The 18,933-nt window shown below is 42.3% G+C and overlaps 1 protein-coding gene across 2 annotated transcripts; it reads left to right on the top strand.

Moving 5' to 3' along the window:
• Positions 1 to 808: 808 nt before the first annotated feature.
• On the top strand, positions 809 to 9,632 carry LOC307085818 (ranBP-type and C3HC4-type zinc finger-containing protein 1-like). Of its 2 annotated transcripts, XM_079750688.1 has the most exons (10): positions 809 to 885; positions 2,637 to 3,058; positions 3,877 to 4,051; positions 4,439 to 4,531; positions 4,623 to 4,764; positions 5,300 to 5,390; positions 6,351 to 6,636; positions 7,389 to 7,492; positions 8,061 to 8,171; positions 8,908 to 9,632. In XM_079750688.1, exons 2-10 carry the CDS (start codon positions 2,801 to 2,803, stop codon positions 8,956 to 8,958), a joined length of 1,311 nt encoding a protein of 436 aa, XP_079606814.1. In that variant the 5' UTR covers positions 809 to 885; positions 2,637 to 2,800; the 3' UTR covers positions 8,959 to 9,632. The 2 variants fall into 2 exon arrangements, with proteins under 2 accessions (XP_079606814.1, XP_079606813.1); XM_079750687.1 differs by lacking the exon at positions 809 to 885 and having other exon boundaries at positions 2,618 to 3,058.
• Positions 9,633 to 18,933: the final 9,301 nt, after the last annotated feature.

The raw sequence follows: 18,933 nt of genomic DNA, 5'->3' as shown, positions 1-18,933 counted from the left end.
CTACTAGCTTAGCCTTGAGGATGTTTAAGATGGTCCTTCAATCTAAGCGAAAACCTTTCAACATTTTCAGCTTTGTTGTTGCATCACTATCGTAACTAAGTATTCAGTTGAGGTTGCCAGGATCAAACTGGGGGTAATTTCCGACATAAGACTCTCCTCTTCTCCAAACAGTGCCTTGCCTGCTGGCCTCCCCCAGACAGAGTCCCACAGTGGTTCCCGTTGGCAGGACACTCGGGCAAGGAAATATTGCCACCGGCGGTCCGGTCCATCCACAGCCAGCAGCCCGCCAGCCAGAGCAGACCGATCCACACCTCCTCCGTCTGGGCCTGGGTCATCTTGTCCTGGACGTGGGACAATTCCTCCTCGTCATGGAAGCTGAGGAGATCCGATGCGTCCAGTTCAAGAGCCCTGCAGTGGTCAAGAGCTTCCTCCCACGTCTTCTCCTCCTCCAATACAAGGTTATGCTCACAGAAAGGTGAGCAAGGTTATTTCTCAAAGAAACAAACATTCATTGCCACAACGTTTAACGAACAGCATGCCCTGATGGATGGTACCGCACAGGGAGTAACCCTGGTTCCAACCATCCAAGATCGTGAAAGGCTGGGAGTAACTCTGATCATTTTCCCACCTCCATACACCATTGTCCTTCCGACAACGGAGTCCGACCCAGCATCTCACATCTGAACCTCCACAAATCTCTGAGAAATGATAGATCAAGAGCATTCCTTGCGTTGGCTAGCGTGCTGTCACCACCATAGTGAGACTTGCAGTAGTCATTGGCGGCCTCCCACTTCTTTTTGATAGAGGGACGATGGACCCATCTTCTATGGAGGCCTCAACAGGCGGTGGTGGGCTGGTGGAGAGAGAGAGAAGGAAGAGGAACAGGTACTGGCTGCAAGTGTTCTCCATGACTCCTCAACACATCTGACCTCCTCTGGTAAAGGCTGTCAGATAAGATATGAGAGAGAGAGAGAGAGAGAGAGAGAGAGAGAGAGAGAGAGAGAGAGAGGATCATGTGACCAGGTGGGCGAGGATAAAAACAAGCTGTAAACTAATAAAGAATGGGAAAATACAAAAGAATAAGAGACCAACTGAAAACAAATACTTCAAAACTATATACTGAATATCTAAAAAGGAGACACACACATATTTATTTTATCACCACTGTTTCCAATGAATCCTACCAAAAATAAATAAATACACAAATATCTCTGCATTCTCATGGATTCACAAAGAGATAGATAGATATTAGAATGCCCCTTAACAGTGGAATGGTAGAAACAAATCTGAGGATAGATAAATATAGATTGATATTTTATCAAAACTGGTTGAAATTGATCCTACCAAATGTATATATATACATATTTACATATATATATATATATATATATATATATATGTATTTGTATAAAAGATATATATAGAAGAAAAGGCCCAAATGTCAATACAGGTTCCAATTATTCAGTAAACGCATTCACAAATATCTGCTGTGCCTCCAGACAGATTTAAATGTCACGATTTGGGTACAAGGGCATGACACCAATTAAACACCAAGGAAACCAAACAACACTCAAATAGCATTGCTTGAAACCCTCAATTAAGATCCAACCAAATCATGTAATGCTTGCTGATAAAAAAATCCTTATTCCACACACACAAACACTGACTAGAAACTCATAAGAGCAAACGATTGAAAGATTGACAGATAGATCAATGGAGGGTTGGGATAGAATGACAAATAAATAGGCTAGATACAGTGCACAAACCCTAAGAGTGAGAGAGAGACCAAATATGTAAAAAGAATACATATATACATGCAACATATTCTATATATAGTTTATTGTATCATGAATGCTTCCATTGAATCCTATCAAAAATAAATAAATACAGAAGTATTTGGGCTTCGGGACGGATTCTATTGTCATGATTGATGTGATGTCATGATTAACGAACAACATCCATTTCTTTAAGACAAGCAATTATCCAATAAGATCAAAACATATTTCTATTTCTATATCTATATCTATATCTATATCTCTCTATATATATATATATATATATATATATATATATATATATATATATATATATATATATATATCTATCTATATCTATATATATATATATATATATATATATATATATATATATATATATATATATAATGTCTATAATCAGTGAAATGGTGGATATCAATCGCAGGAAGACAATTGGCAAACCATTGACATCCATTATTGGATTATTATCAGGACTAACTGCACTCTAAGTCTGAGAGCATGCGCAGTGGCGTGTACAAATACAATCGAAACATGTGGATTTGTTGGTTCATAGGTTTGTTTATAGCTCTAATTTAAAATAAACAACGATCGAAACGAAGGTGATGCAGGTCCTGTACACGGAGCAAGAATACACTTTTACGCATTTTTTTTTTCAAAATAAATAAAATAAAATATTTTTGATAACATCACTATATTACAATATTAGATGTAGCATTATTATAGGCACATTAAAAGTCGTCCAGAAAAATATCGTACATGCACTTAACGTTTTGGATACGCGTGTGCCACATCGGAGATAAATAAAAGACGGACGAGGAGTGCTTCCTGTTTTGATTTATTCCGCTCCGCGTTCACCAGGTCGAGATGGTTCGTGTCTCAACGAGAGACAACCACAACCCGTCCGCAATGGACCGCTATCCCTCCGCACAAAGGTCCATCTTATAAAGAGCCACACGCATCGGTGTACGCGGTGTATCTTTGTACATCGTCCCTATATCAATACACAACCTGACCTCACCGAGATGGCCCTGAGCTCGGGCGGCTGGGCTGCGTCTCCCGTGCCCGCCTCGTCCCAGGCTCTGCACGGCGGGGGGCCCTCCCTGGCGTCCTGCAACACCGTGTTGATGTCCGTCCGGGTGTCTGTGTGTCATTCGGGGATACGACCCCTCTGCCTGCCCGGAGCAGGAAACGAAGCGCTCCGCCTGCAGCTCAGCATGGATCCCAGTCGGGCAGGGGAGTTTCGGCTGGCGCTGCGAGACACAAGCGGCAACCGCAGTGTGGTGAGTTTACTATTCATTCAATTTAATTCGATTTTATTTGTATAGCCCTTAATCACAGCTACGGTCTCAAAGGGCTCAACAGGCCATCTATATATGACACCCCTCTGACCCTAGCCCCCCAGAGGGCAAGGAAAATCCCAAGAGGGCAATAAAAAGCATACTTTAACTATGACATTTGTACTACTACTTTGGTGAACAGTGCATAACAAACTTATAAGGCTACTGTGACGTTAATTATCATGACATCTGTGCCATCACACTATAATCGTCATATTAGTGGAACACCTTCCATTCCCAAAAAAGCATTCACAAGGCAATCGATCATATCCTCATCGCAAAAATCAATAGCACTAATTATACTTCGTCTTTTAGTGTTAATGTTTGTTTTGAAGTGAATTATTTGGATACTCTTTGTACTCTTTCTCAAATAATTGTAAGCATTGTGTCATTGCTCACATGACTATTACATCTGATTGTAGTCATGCTTAATGTATGTTTGTAGTCGTTGTGTATGACTTCGTCGTTGTGTATGACTTCTTTACAACGAGGTTGACATGCGCCCATGGCGTCGTTGTCTCTTGTCTCAGTTCAGTTGTTATGTGCGTCCTGTCTCAGTTCAGTTGTTATTGTGCCTCTTGTCTCAGTTCAGTTGTTATTGTGTCTCTTGTCTCAGTTCAGTTGTTATTGTGCCTCTTGTCTCAGTTCAGTTGTTATTGTGCCTCTTGTCTCAGTTCAGTTGTTATTGTGCCTCTTGTCTCAGTTCAGTTGTTATTGTGTCTCTTGTCTCAGTTCAGTTGTTATTGTGCGTCTTGTCTCAGTTCATCACAGAGTTCGACCTGCGCTCCGTGCAGTACGAGGTGAAGGCGCCCCGCAGTCACGAGATGCGCCTCGCCACGCCGCCCCACGACTGCATCCGCTTCAACTTCCGCTGCGACCGCGAGGCGGAGGAGTGGGCCACGGTGGTGATGTCATCCCTGAGAGAGGCGCACAGAGGTCTGAAATCATCATCGTCATCGTAAACTCATGCACCAAGTGTCCCCTGTGGTGACAATGTCTGTATAAATTGCAATGCAGTTGGTTAGATAGACATGTTTGAAACGGGTAGCCATTCGCTATTTGTCTCTCAACTATTGTCTTGTCACCGGTCAATGGGGAGGTAAAGATGCAGTGATATAAGAAACTAGACATGTTCTCATCCTTTGTCTATCTTTTGGAAAAAGATCGTATAGTTCCCAGTAGTTCTCCCAGACAAGCGTTTTACTCAGAGACATTTGACTCTAAACAATACTTTTCAAAGGATTAAGTACTGCGTTTATCCCCATAGATTAACCTCCTTTGTTAGTTTAGCTGACACACTTCCCTCTTTTCTTTTTCGGTTAGTCGCCAACATCACCGCACACGAACTAGACGACCGCCGGCTCCACACGGCCGCGGCCATCGAGCAGTGGAGCTCTGCTTCGTTGCCGCTCACCGGTAAGAAGAACATCACAGCTTCATTTTATTCCACCATTTTCCTTTTTATCGTGTGCTGAAGTGCTGCGCTGCTTGTTATTCTGTTCCTCAGAGGAGCTTTGTCTGGAGCTCACCAGGGCCATCGAAGCGGGAGACACGCAGTCGGCCTCGCAGCACGCCTCATCCCTGGCCCGCCAGAAAGCCTCCCTGTCCATCCAGCTCTCGGAGAAGAGCTACGCCAACGGAGAGATCAGGTCGGGGGTCAACAGAGCACGCTTGTTTTCTGTAGTCATAGAACGCTGAAAACATGTATTGAATGATCAAGTCCGGTTTAATTGTTTAGCCTTCAGTCACAGCCTGATATGACACCCCCCTCATTTTTGGTTTAGATAAGATGTCTCTAACCTTAAATTATTCTAACCAAAATAAATCTGGAGACGGAACACAGAAGAGTGGCCCCGGCACTTAATAATAGTGCTTAGCATCGTGTAGTGTCTTATCCTAGCATTCTGGGAATTTGTTGCATTCTGGGAATGGGTTAACCTCACAATTATTAGTGCTTTGCACTTGGTTCTATGAACATCCTTACTGTGCCGACAGCGATATATTGTTGTTTCTCTTTCTTCCGACAAATGAACTTATTGTAAGTCGCTTTGGATAAAAGCCTCTTCTTAATGCCCTACATGTAAATGTTAGAGGGACCCCTCCTTCAAGGGATGGTTAGGGTGCAGAATGAACAGACCTAAAGGTGAACGGGGTTAACTGAATGCAGTACTTTCTGTCCCGCAGTCTGTCCGTGGCCGTGGAAGACATGACATCGTCCTGCTGTGTCACTGTCAAAGTGCTCCCCCACATGACAGTTGCGGCACTCAAACAGCAGGTTAGAAGGCAAAAGTCGCGTGACAACGTTTTTCCATCGAAGTTCTGTGCTATATTTCTTCTTCCTTTGAGATTATTTGCACTTTAAAGGTGACATATTATACGGCTTGTAACGGTACCCTCACACACCAGGTGTGAGGGTACCGTTACAAGCCGTTTCGAAAATCTGCCTCTTCTGACATCACAAGTGGGCGTGTCCACCTAGATGCACGACAGATAGATGAGCAACCTTTGCTACAGTCCACCGGGTAGGCTGGTAGACTGATCTATCCAGCACACATCTAGGTCGACAAGCCCACTTGTGAGGTCGGACGAGGCAGATTTTCAAAACGGCTTGTAACTGCACCCTCACACCTGGTGGTATAGTATGTCACCCTTAAACTTAAATTCTGCCCACTCCAGCCCTTATTGAGAAAGACATAAAAATCCAAATGCATCAGTGGACTCACATCAGTCCAATCAATTCAATTCACTACCTGTCTTTAGTTTGCTATTGAGTTTAATATTAATTCAGTACAATTGTATTTGTATAGCCATCAATCACCGGTACAGTCTCAAAGGGCTTAACAGGACATATATTTATGACACCCGCCGACCCTATCCCCCCAGAGGGCAAGAAAAAAACCAAGAGGGCAAGAAAAAACATACCTACACTATGACATTTGTACTACTACTTTGGTGAATAGTGCATAACAAACTTATAAGGCTACTGTGACATGAATGATCATGACATCCTGTGCCATCACACTATAATTGTCATATTAATGGAATACCTTCCATCCAAAAAAAACCATACACAAGGCAATCAATCATTTCCTTAGATCAATATCACTAATTATACAGTCTTTAGTGTGAATGATTGTGTTGAAGTGAATTATTTTCATACTCTTATAAATAATTTCCGCATTGTGTCACTGCTCACATGAGTTACATGTTACCCGTCTTTCGATTGTTACTGCAGGTGTTTGTGGAGTACGGCTTCCACCCCCGGGTGCAGCGCTGGGTGATCGGCCAGTGCCTGTGCACGGAGCCGCGGACGCTGGCCTCGTACGGCGTGCAGAAGGACGGCGACACGGCCTACCTCTACCTGGTGTCGGCCCGCCAGGCGCGCACCACGCGCCAGACGCTGCAGCAGGACCAGGACAGCGCCGCGCTACTGGGCCTGCCCCCGCCGCCGGGCCCCGCTCCCCAACACGACTGGAGGGGCTACAGCACGCTGCCCTGCAAGCTGACGCACAGCAGCCAGGGTAAGAGACGCGTGTACACACCGATCCCACACACACCACAACAACTGCATATCTTTCTGTAATTTGCACAGCATTTTGGCACTAAAGAATCCACCGTGGTTTGTATCACTACCACTTAGACACTTTAGTTTACACTTTACTACATTTTTATTATTATTATTTATTATTGTGATCTATTGATGCTGCTAATTATTTTTACTTATTTTTTTATTTTACTTAGTGTACTTGATCTTGTATTGTTGCTGCTATGTGGCTGTTGAGGAACCAAGCCAAAGAATTGTACTATTATTATCATTATGATTCTCTAAAAGATTATATGATATTACTATTGACTACCTGTGGCTATGCTAGGGCTGCTAGATTATGGAAAAAATGATAATGACAATTATTTTGGTCAATATTGAAATCATGATTATTCAAACGATTAATTTTGAGTTTGAAAACATGATGCATTTTTTCAGCATTTCTCTCCGAAAAACACCTAGTAAATGATAACTTTGAAATTTAGCCTTAAAAAATACACCAAATGTTCAAATAGAAAATGCTCAGATTGAAAATAATGTACAAATATGAGCTGTTCTTTAATGAACATTTAATGAATAAAATAGATTGACTCAGAAAACAAAGGAAAATGTTGAAATCGCGATCAGAATTCGATTAATGGCACAGCCCTAGGCCATGCCTTCATAGAACAGAAGCTCGCCGCCTGTGGGAGTTTGAGTGAATAACGAGCCCTCCTGGCCCTGGTTTAGGGGCGACGCCCGGAGGAGGGGAGCGTCCCACAGAGATCAAGGAGGCCCTGAACCTGGAGACCCTCCAGCTGACCGACAAACCCAGCAGAGCCACCAAGACCCAGGTACACCCCGTGCTTCTCTGTGTGTCCATAAACATCCTAATAATGAATGGGGTGTTGGAAGCTACTGTATTGTATACTGTTTTAAAAGATACCGGTGGTCCACTGGGTAGAGCGCGAGTCCTCACTGCAGCGACCCGGGATCGATTCCTGCTCCTGGTTCCTTGTTGCATGTCCTCCCCAATGGGAGATAAAATATATTAAATTTATTATTTGTTCATTTTTATGCTTTATTCAAGATACAGCGAGTGACACAGACTCACTGTGTCATTAATAAAGTATGAAAAGGAAAAAGTAATAAATTCAAAATGTATATTAAAAAAAAACAAACAAAGACACTACTGTACATGTCTTATCCTAGCTGTTTTTGTTGTATACTGAGTTGGGAATGGGTTAACCTAGTGATTGTTAGTGGTTGGTACTTCTATGAACATTCTTACTGTACCCACAGCGATATATATTTCTCTTTCTTCTGACAAATGTACTTATTGTAAGTCGCTTTGGATAAAAGCCTCTGCTAAACGCCCTAAATGTAAATGTGAATGTAATGTAAATGTCCATGTCTTCTCAGATGGAGTGGGCGTGTCCCTCGTGCACTTTCATCAACAAGCCCTCCCGGCCCGGCTGTGAGATCTGCGCCACCGCACGCCCGGACACGCCCAAGCACGGCCGCATCCAACAGGTGTGGCCCCCCAACGCACTCACAGCATGCAGCACGCTAGTGACGAGAGAACCGCGATGATACAGTCCCCACAGCATTGTGTAGGACTCAGCGCCCGCAGCTACCAGGCAACCCTCCATAACTCAACAATGAAGGCTTAATTATGGTTCCACGTTGACGCAATGCAGTCGCTTCAACGCAGTCGTGAACCTGTTTTGGTTCTGTGTCGGGTTTTAGTTAGCGGACCAATCACAGCCCTTGCTGCTGCATCGCATCGACACAAGGATACAATCTTGGGAGGCACACATCAGGCCCATGCGGTGGACGCAAGGATGGTCCGCAAGGACGTAATGGGTCTGTAACCCCCTTGTGTTGTGCGTCCACGTGGAACCATAATTAAGCCTTAAGTCGTGTGGACAAAGGCTCGAGCTAGGCATGGCCTGCTAGAAAACAATTTTGATGACTGAGCTCTGAATGATGTTATTGATGTTATTGGTCATGGCACTTAAAAATAACTTTGCATCGTGTAGCATCTTATCCTAGCTATCTTTGTTGTATTCGGGGAATGGGTTAACCTAGCGATTGTTAGTGCTTGGCACTTGGTTCTATGAATATCCTTACTGTACCGACAGCCATATATTGTTGTTTCTTTCTGCTGACAAATGTCTGCTACATGTAAATTAGAATTGATGCCTCTTAATGTTCTGTATTATCGCATCATTGAGTAGTTTCAGTCTCTGTCCTTTCTTTTTTTCAGGAGAAGGGAAGGCGAGAAGAACGAGCAGAGGCGGGAACGACCAGCAGCTGACTGTCCTCCAGAACCCTGAGTGCAAGGCTGCAATATCTCACTCATCTCTTTTACACTTTCACATGCCATACATGCAAACTCATTTTGTTTTGCATTTCTGACCGAGAGCGTATTGTAACATTGAGAGCGTCGGCGGGCTGCCTTGTAAAGACCAGATCACCAACGGCTCTCTAAGCATGACATGAGGTCCATGAACACAGACTCAACGAGTTACCGCAGACAAAAAAACAAAAGAGGACAAAGCTGGACGTCACAGTGCAATCTATAATATAGGCCTACAGGCGGGGTCAGCGGCTGACACCGCTGCAGCGAAGGGGGTCTTATTATTTATTTTAAGAAGGGTAGAGGACATTGTGTTCCTCCTAATTTTATCCAAATTGAAGCTTCAAGAGAATGGCATACTTTCAAATTCTGACTGTGAATAGATGGGGCATTGTACCATGTCCCGTTGGTGTGTGTGCGTTTGTGTGTGTCATCGATGGCAACATAATAGTTTTTAAAAAACAAACATGGCTGCTAAGACGACACGCAGCGTTTACAGGGTTTCAAAGTGCTTTTATTTTTTATAACATTGTCTTGTATTGATCTCATGACAATGCATCCAAGTAGGTGATGTTTATTTCACACTCCATGAATCATTTTGTTTGATTGGTTTATGATATTGTAAAATGGTGTACGCTAATAAATATAATCTGATAATGTGCAGAGTTGTTTTCTGTGGAAGGCCGAATGTTCTAACACTGATAACTAGTAGATCGCCACGCAAACTGCAATCAACGGTAGAACACAGCTGTTGATAGGTAGCCACTGAAATTTAAGATGTAGTTCCTATATTTTAAAGATACCGTTTCTTCTTTCGCCGCGACACTACCCCGTTTCCCGAAAGCACCGTTAGCCTAAGTGGATCGTGAAGTGCGTCGTACGAGCATCGTACAGATTTCACACCGTTTCCCGAAAGCATCGTTGGTAACGAACGTCGTGAAATCGCTTGTAGCTAACGAGGACTCCAGGGGTTCTTGTAGGATGCTAAGAGCATCGTTAGCCTACTATAGCCTCAATGGCGTCACCAGCGGACATTGTGTATTGGATGCGTTAAAACACATTGGTAATGGTGTGTCACGTCTGAGCAAATTGTGGGCCTTTATATTCTTAATTTTGCTGATTGATAAAGACGATGTTAAAATGGTTGAGGGCCAAAATAAAGCGGGACAGTCCAGAAAATGTTTGAGCAGGGAACTCAAAATGTGTGAGAGAAAGTGGGGGGATCTCATAAAACATAGTCTATAGCCTAAAATTACGTGAAACAAAATAAAATAAAAATAAGAGCAAAGGAGTAGGCAAAAGGCTGGGATATGGTTCGAAATGGTGGGGATTGGTCACGTTGACGGGGATGTTTAGTGACGTGTGTGTGTGTGTGGGGGGGGGGTCCTCAAACTGATCTTCTTCGTCATCGTCTTCATTGTCCTCCGGTTCACCTAACTTTACCCCAGCCTTAGCTGCAATGTTATGCAACATTGCTGTCACACACAGCGCATGACTTGGCTGGCGAAACCTGGAGCCCTCCGCCGGACTTGTGGAGGCATCTGAAGTGCAACTTCCACCTCCCGATCGTGCGCTCTACGATGCACCGGGCCAGACGGTGGGCTTCGTTGTAGTCTTCGTCATGGACGTCTCCCGGGTTAGCCACTGGTGTGAAGAGGTGAGGGAGAAGAGGACAGCCACTGTCTCCGAGGAGCCGCCACTCTCCCCTGGAGGCTGCAGCCAGCCGACCGATGGCCGACTCGCGGAAGACGAAGGAGTCGACTCGTGTGCTTCCAGGCCATCTCGCCACAACATCAAGGATGGTGCCCTGATGGTCGCACACACCACCTGGCAGTTCACAGCGGCATATCCCTTCCGGCATATGAAAACGTGGGTATCCACATGGGGCGTAATAATTGGAACCAAAGTTCCGTCCACGGCTCTGGCCACTTGAGGAATGCGGAACGACTGAAAAAAGTTATCTTCGGTCGCACTCATCTCGTCTCTGGTGTGGAAACGGACGTGCTGTGGAACCAGTCGAAGGAGGCTGTACGTCACTGCCTGGACCGACCTGCACGCCGACGCCTTGGACAGGCCCTGGCCATCTCAGACGACCTGCAGAAAGCTCCCTGTGGCGTGGAACCTGAGGGCGGCCGAGAGCTGTGCTTGCGGTGTGAGCGCAAAGCTTGCGCGTCTCAGGTCTTCGCTGATCGTCCCAAGCAGCTGTCTGATGGGCACCCTGGGCAGCCTGTAGCACACGCTGTCTACCAGCCATTATTTGCACAGATGTACTGCATTGCCCCTTGCACTATATAGACCTATGTTCCGAGACTAATTAATAAAACCTGACAACGAATAATGTTAATTTGATGCGTCATGCCTACTCCTCAACACATTAACAGTCAATCAGACCCTCGGTAATGTTAAAGTTAATTTGTTAAGGCTATATCAAACATCATTGCCGGTGTTTCCACATATATTATTTTATAGTTCATATTATAGTTTTATAGTATTATAGTCTATTATAATTATATAGTAGTATAATTAAAATTGATTTTTAATGATGCTATGTAGCCAGGCGTCTTTTTCCTTTCAATGATTTAAACCAAGAGTAATTTTAAAAGCTTTAACGCCAAAACATGCACACATTTTCGACAATGAAAGCAACACAGCCACTCATCTATTGCGGCCACTGAAGTGTGCTTTATCATTTGTGGAGACCATTGTGGTTCATATTAGGCTGCAGTTGACAAACATAGTAAATTAATGATTTTCACACTGACAGTGGCGTTTCTACATGTAAAAAACAGGTGGGGCTAGGCAAATATTTTTTATCCTTTTAAATGACGAACCAGTGTCCTTGACGCTACCCGATGTTTTCACAGTCGTGGCGATCTTTGTAGACGTTGATTCCGCCTGCTCCCGGCTATCCTGCACAACACAGGACTGTATGTAAAAATCTAGTTCAACATCTGACCTGTGAAGGGCAGTCATACGCTAAACAGCGTCTAAACTGCCGAAATCTTTCAACAAAAATGGTAGACCCCTTCACTTTTACGTGTTGCTACTGGCTCTGCAGGCATACAGACATCCATCCAAACAAATTACGGGGCATTTTAACATTGTTTGAAATTCATTTTTGGAAAAAGTTACAGCCCTAATATATTACAAATAAAAATGGTAATTTTCATAAAAAAGCAAAAGTATTTCAAAATAGAGATTGAGCTTCCTTCATTGGTCTCACTTACGTGTCAGTGTCCCACCATGCTGTTTGTAGCCCTGGCTTGGTGCTTCCCATTCTCTATTCAGCCCTCAGCTCCACCCACAAGGACCTGCCAGGACAGCAGGCGGGCACTGGGGCCATCACAACCATTACAAATAAAAATATACTTTAACACTTTTCAGTATGCTGAGCTTTTTGTTTTTGAGCTAAGTGACTGTTCTCCATGTATCAGCTATATATATATTTAATTAATAAAGAACATTAGTGCAGCTTTTATCTTTTATTGCTGACATCAAAACATTGCAATAATGAAAGTATTGTTTTTTTTAAAGTTTTTAAACTTTAAACTAAGCTTTCATAAACCTCAGAATAAAATGATACTACTGCAAACAGCTGTTAGAGCAACTATAAGAACCCAATACCATTTTACCATGGAGTACACCTCCCATAGGCCTAGGCAGTGTCCTGGAGGAGAAATCAAAGATAATAGCTGTGAAAGAAAAGATTCAGAATGACCTGTCTTGGTTTAAAGCCCACTCACCACGACAAGGTGCAGGCCAGGAGTGGGAACATATAAAGGTTCGGCCACACCAAACGCGCGTTAGGGGCGTCGAAAATCTGCATTTTTGCATAGGGAACCATTGGTTTAGGCGCGTAGACGCGTTACACGCAGTAGACGCACGTAATGACGCACGTAAACGCACCAACGCGCCGAGTTCAAAAAATTGAACTTTTAACGTGAGTAACGCGTGAAGCTTGCACAGAAGCACATGGCGGACATCTTACTCTTTATTCTGGGTGGAAATAGTAACATAGTTACGCCATTTAAAGCGTTTTTGTAAACATTTTTAGCGAGAAATGTGCATTTTACTTTCATAATGTTCACTCTGTGAATGTGAAGGATGTTTGGTTTGATAGTTGTGACGAAGAGGGAACGCTCCATTCACTTGCATAGGCAGCATCTTTGGTTGCTAAGCAACCTCAACGTCTTTGGCGGACTATTTCTCTGCTGATCAACACTACGAATGCTGGAAACACACCAGACACACCATGTGAAGTTATTTAACCCGATTATTGTTATTTATATCCGATATTATTTAATCTAACCCAATCTTAACTCTATCATGCACACAAACACGGCGGCGTTTGGGTTTCCTACCTCGGACTCCTAAATACAGCGTAGGCGCGTTGAACCATTTTTGTGACACACAATGATCAAGCGGCAGGTTAGGCGCGTTACACGCGTTATCCAACGCGAGTAACGCGTTTGGTGTGGCCGTACCTTAAGACGGGAAAAACATAAATAGACTGAAAAGCACAAGACATAAGGCGTTTTACCTCTAATTATTCCTCCAGACTAAGGGTCTCAAATCTGTGCTCCAATAGATGATCTACCTCATTCATGTTGTCGACTCGTTTTCGTTTGTGTGTATGGAAGTAAATCTGTGCCATCGGGTTTTGAAAATAAAAACACATTGAATTATAAGCACTGAATATTTATGCATTGAAATAACCTATCTGAATTGTTTGCCTCTGAATTTAACTCTTTACATTTTCAATTTATCATATTCACCTTTATTTTTCAATGTTAAAAAATTCAACGTTGAAAAATTCAACGTTAAAATATTCAACTCAAATATTTTCAACGTCCCAAAATTCAGTCCGCCAAAGTCACCATCAAAATTCAATGTACGAAATTCAGTGTTAACATCCGGGGACCCATGAAAGAGCAATCGATCCTAGATGCTAGATCGCGGTCAAACGAGTGGGCGCGTCATTCTCGTTGGATACCTGATTCACGCGGGAAGGCATAACAGATTTAGCCATGTCCAACGGAAACAGGAGCAGTAATGGTGCTTCGGTGAGTACATTTTTCTATCTATATATATAAATAAAACAGTCTTGCCCACTCCACAGTACACCCGAGGTAAATCAATTATAATGCCAGACTATTGATGTAATTGTCTGTGTTGATAGAATAATGTTCGATATTAAATTAACCTCGCATCGCATGAATCATCGCACTGTTTTATTAGCAGGCTAGCATTGCCCTTTGACTTGCGATAGCCTAGCACGAGCGAACTCTGCAACTAGAAGGACTGAATGAAATGTGTTAAACTGTTTCCAATGATAAAGAACACCAACACCATTCTGTGTATTTATTATGACAGGGCAGCAACGTCAGTCAGGGTGAAATCGTGGATTCAGCAAGACTATTGCTGGATTTAATTACGTCCGCTGAAAGACAACGGTGAGCCGATGTCATAGATGTGAGGTTTTGTGTTAAACTGCAATTCATGTAGGCCTATATGGCATACTTACTTCTACATTCTCGATCTATCGGATACGATCTTGCAGAGAACCGAGGCAGGTCGATGACAGTGGGCGTTCAGCCCCAAAGCCCGCCTCGCTTCAGATGGAAATGACCAGGTAAAGGCTTCAAAGTAAATAATTAGCTTTTTTAAAAGCAACTCTATGCATACTTACTTTGTCGTGCTGTCAATTTGTAGTCACATTTTTACCTGCTACTTACAGTAAGTAATGATATACTGTACATAGTGTATTGTAGCATTCTCTGCTTCTTACTAATATTGCAGACAATCTATATGCTTTTTTTTGACCATTCAGTGAATTTCAGATTCAGAGTAAAGACCTGTTTTGAAGGTTCAATCATTGCCTGTTACACTTTACTGAAACCTGATGAGTATACAATATAGTGCAGTTTTTTTTTCATGCAAGACAATGTTCAATTATAAATATGTCCGATTTTTTAATGCAGTAAGAAAACACTAACAATGTGTTTTATATTCTAACACTCTTATTTTCTATAGGTCATTTCCAGGGATGTTCACCAAGGCCAGAGGAAAGAGGCGCTTTCCCACCCCAACACTTGTCCCAGCCAAGAAGTTGAAGCCATTAGAGGTGGCTTTCTATTTGCTTCCAAAGCAGTGTGAGAAGACCCCGAAGGAGGGGGACCAAATCCTCCATCTCCAAGCAGGGTTAGGCCGCAGGACTGCTCACCTGGATGAAGCTTCAACACACGAAGAGGTATTCAAATACTATTAGTAATTTAGTCTTGCTATACAACAAAAGAGTCAATATGATGAATTGAATCATCAGTTTGATAAAAGCAGAACAGTGATGAAATAATGTGTGTCGTCAAACACTATAGAAGAACATTGTGAGCGTGGGCATTGAGCGGGTTGCAAAACTAAACTGAAAATATCAAAAGCAAAAAACAGTGGATTCATATGTTTGAGTTAAATATATCTTTTCTCCTCTGCCTGCAGTGTGCTTCAAGGCTCTTTAACGTGCAGTGTGGCACTTGTTAAAGATCACCCTAAAGGCCATATGTCAACTCGTTTTGTAGACAGAAGGCCTGATATCTAACTCCAATGCAATTTTCTGTAGTTGAATAGTCTAATATCTCTGTGACTGAGAAATCCTGAGTCGAGGACAGCCCTAATAACGGCACCAGAAATTATATATTCATGTTTTTTATTGCTTTCTTTTATTGATTTTGATTTTGCCATTGGTTTAACCAAGCTATCCTTGTTTCAGAGTGTTAAGCTTAAATACATTTGTATAATTTTAACTTGCAGCTATGTGAGGCCCTAAACATTCTTTTTCCCAAACTGCGGAATGTTTCCGGTGGGTGGCTGGTTTATAAAGCTTCAGGTAGGCCAACACAAGTGTGTTTTGTTTTGCTCATTAATTTAAAAAAGTACATATTCAGCAGCTAACTGCATATTATGCAATGCAAACTTTTAATTATTTCTTACAGATTGTACCCAAATAATCAAAATAAACTCTTCAAACTCATTTATGTAAATGTATTATTAAAATGATCTATGTTGAATTTGAATATTTTATTTACTTTGTGTTTGAAAAGTAAAAGAGACAGGTGAACTCTTCAGACTGGACTGTATTCACACAAAGAGTCTAGTCAATTGGCCTTAAAATATATTTTATACATTGTTGACCATTTCTAATCAAATTTTCCTATGCAATATTTTCTACAGCTGGATGGGGTTGCCGAAAAATCACGCTTGTGCCTCCTGAAGATAGTGGCTATTCAGGCAGGATCCTGAAGTTTGCAAGTCGTGGGGCCAAAAATCTCTTCATAGCCACAATTCAGGAAGAACTGAGCACTCATTAATGTGGGCAGTCCAGCGATAAACGATTTGCTCCGATACAAAAAAATGACAGTTACATGACAGACATGGCCTATTTAAGCCAGGGTGAGTGGGTTTATGTCTCTATGCAAATCTCAATTCAGTTCTTTCACAGGGAAAGAAATTGTTCACAAAACTGAACAGTGGCAATGTAAATATCACAGCCAAAGGACTGGGATGCAGCTCTTGGGTTAACTGCATGTCTCAAAGATGTCATTTGGTCATCAGTCAGCGGGCATTCTGTTTCTGGGACAATGATGCCTGAGTGGTCATCACGGGGAAGTCCACTGTTTTCCCACTCAATTTCTGGAATGTCCATACCCTAAAAACAGAATAATTTTGAATTTCATGCAGTATTATCTGGATAAACAGTGGGCACATTTTCACATGTCTTCTTGGATTCTAATTTAATTGCTTAAACACGAGAACCAGACTACTTATTAAAATCACATATTTTGCACGTACCTCTGTGTTATCTGGGCCAGGAATCGGGTGATGTGCATGACCCAGCACCCACAGTTGGTTAGGGGTCATCTGGCTCTCTGTTCTAATAGGATGATTGTCCCAACCACTGCGAAAAGTGTCAAGGTCATCCTGCAGGCGTGGAAGGAACACAAAGTGGCAGCAGAAGAGGTGTGTAGCATTGTCAATGCTGAGGAAGCCCTCCTCTTCAAGGTAGTGGAGAGCATCGTAGTAAATGTTGGTTACAGCTACCCACAGGTCTCTCCACAGCCGCTCAATCCTGTAAAATTATGAAAATTAACTAGTATTAATGTCATATTAAAAAAGACCTTCCACTCAACTTCTTGCATCCCCAAATCAACAGGAAACATTGATTGTCATGTATTTATTTTTTAAATATATTCCTGATGTGACCTTTCTTTATACTGTGTTTATGCATACAATTTAATTATAGTTACATACTGCGTTTGTACCCAAATGTGACATCAGTGGGGTGGCAGCTGTTAATTAGCATTATTTATTCTGTTGAACAAACCTTTGGTTGTGAACACTCTTCCCAGATATAAAGCTGCTCCTCCCAGTGCCACGGACTGTAAACATGAGTCGTGCAACATCCACGTTTTCCACCCCATGATCACCACGTACCCTAAGATAGACAAAAACATACAGTTCCTGTACTATTGATTACAGTATATTGGTTGGATATTAAAACAGTGCAACAAGAGTGGTTGAGCATCTGAATAAAAAAAACAGTTCAAGTCTAAAATTATTGTTGTGGGATAGTAGTGTTGGGCACTGTTGTACTCAGGTTGAAAAAGTATTCAGAACTACTACAGTAAAAATTTGTATTATGAAATTGATGTGTTTAAAAGTATTGAAGTATTAAAAGTCGTGGTTTGTTCCCTCTAACAGAGTTTTTATATAAGGTTCTTACCTACTTTTCAATGAAAATTCAAAACTTTACTGTCATGTTCCATGACTTCATTCAATTTAAAATATGTAGGCACATAAACCGATTACAGGGCACAATAGGAGATGGTGAGGAAGAGAAAAGTGAAAGAGTAGAGGAAAAATCAGGGTACAAATACATTTTTACTTAAGTACAGCACTTGAGTAAATGGACGTAGTTACTTTCTTCCACTGGTTGTACTGTACTATAAAAAATAAATTTAAAAAGTAAAATTTAAAGTATACATTTACCTGAGAGGAAACCCAAACTTCTCAACAGATTGTTGGAAGAAAGCCAGGGTAGTTGATGCTAGGTTGTTGGAGGCTGCACCAAGATACATTATCTGCAGCACAAATGCAATTACATCCTATGAGAGACTCAACTACTTAATGATTATAAAAATGTGTACACTTTGTCCTGACAACTGTGTTTACCTTACGGGAAAATCCATCAATGCCGCCAAAGATAACAATGTTGTAGCTGAAAGGTAAAAGGCAGAATTTGTCAACAGTACATTCTGCAAGTATGAAAAAGTGTTAAAACAGAGAACAGAACAGTTGCTTACATTGCTTAAGGTCAAAAACATCTTAATTCACTTGCATTTTTTTTTACAAATAATTACCGAATCAATTTATGGTTTGTGTCGATATGAATCAACGACTGGGGACCTGGAACTGTCGAGCAATACATCCTAAATGGACCATTCGGGAGATGACACCAGTGGTGTCAACACAGTGCATGGACGCTCGGACACGGTTATACTGCACCCTCAGTCCTCTGGCTTGCAGAAGTCCCTTCACCATTCGGTATCCAGAGTGAGGCTGTCGGGATTTAATCTCGCTCACACACTGGTCCAGCTCTGCATCTGACATGGTGCTGTATAGTGCCTTTACTGAGAGATCATACTCAGCCATGCGCCGGTAAACTGTCCTTCTTGACATCCCCAAGAGTTTGGCAATACAAGGGACCGACAGATTAAGTTCGAGAAGTTGGCGAAGGTAGTCTGGGGATATGACCATTCGCTGGCGCCCAGCTGGCCCTTCCTCAAACTGCAAAACTGAAACATGTTGCTTCCTTTTTTCTTTTTCTAAATTGATTTCACTGTATAGCTGTGTTAGTGCATCTAAAATTGATGGACAAACAGC

The sequence above is a fragment of the Pollachius pollachius genome (genome assembly GCF_949987615.1).
Source record: "Pollachius pollachius genome assembly, chromosome: 14".
Classification (NCBI taxonomy): Eukaryota; Metazoa; Chordata; class Actinopteri; order Gadiformes; family Gadidae; genus Pollachius; species Pollachius pollachius.
Note: the sequence above shows the minus strand (reverse complement) of the source record. Positions and strands in the feature narration are given on the sequence as shown.

Coding starts and splice junctions, on each gene's coding strand:
- LOC307085818 (XM_079750688.1), top strand. CDS start 2,801: ATGGCCCTGAGCTCGGGCGGCTGGGCTGCGTCTCCCGTGCCCGCCTCG. Junction 4,052..4,438: donor CCTGAGAGAGGCGCACAGAG/GTCTGAAATCAT, acceptor TTTTTCGGTTAG/TCGCCAACATCACCGCACAC. Junction 5,391..6,350: donor TTGCGGCACTCAAACAGCAG/GTTAGAAGGCAA, acceptor TTGTTACTGCAG/GTGTTTGTGGAGTACGGCTT.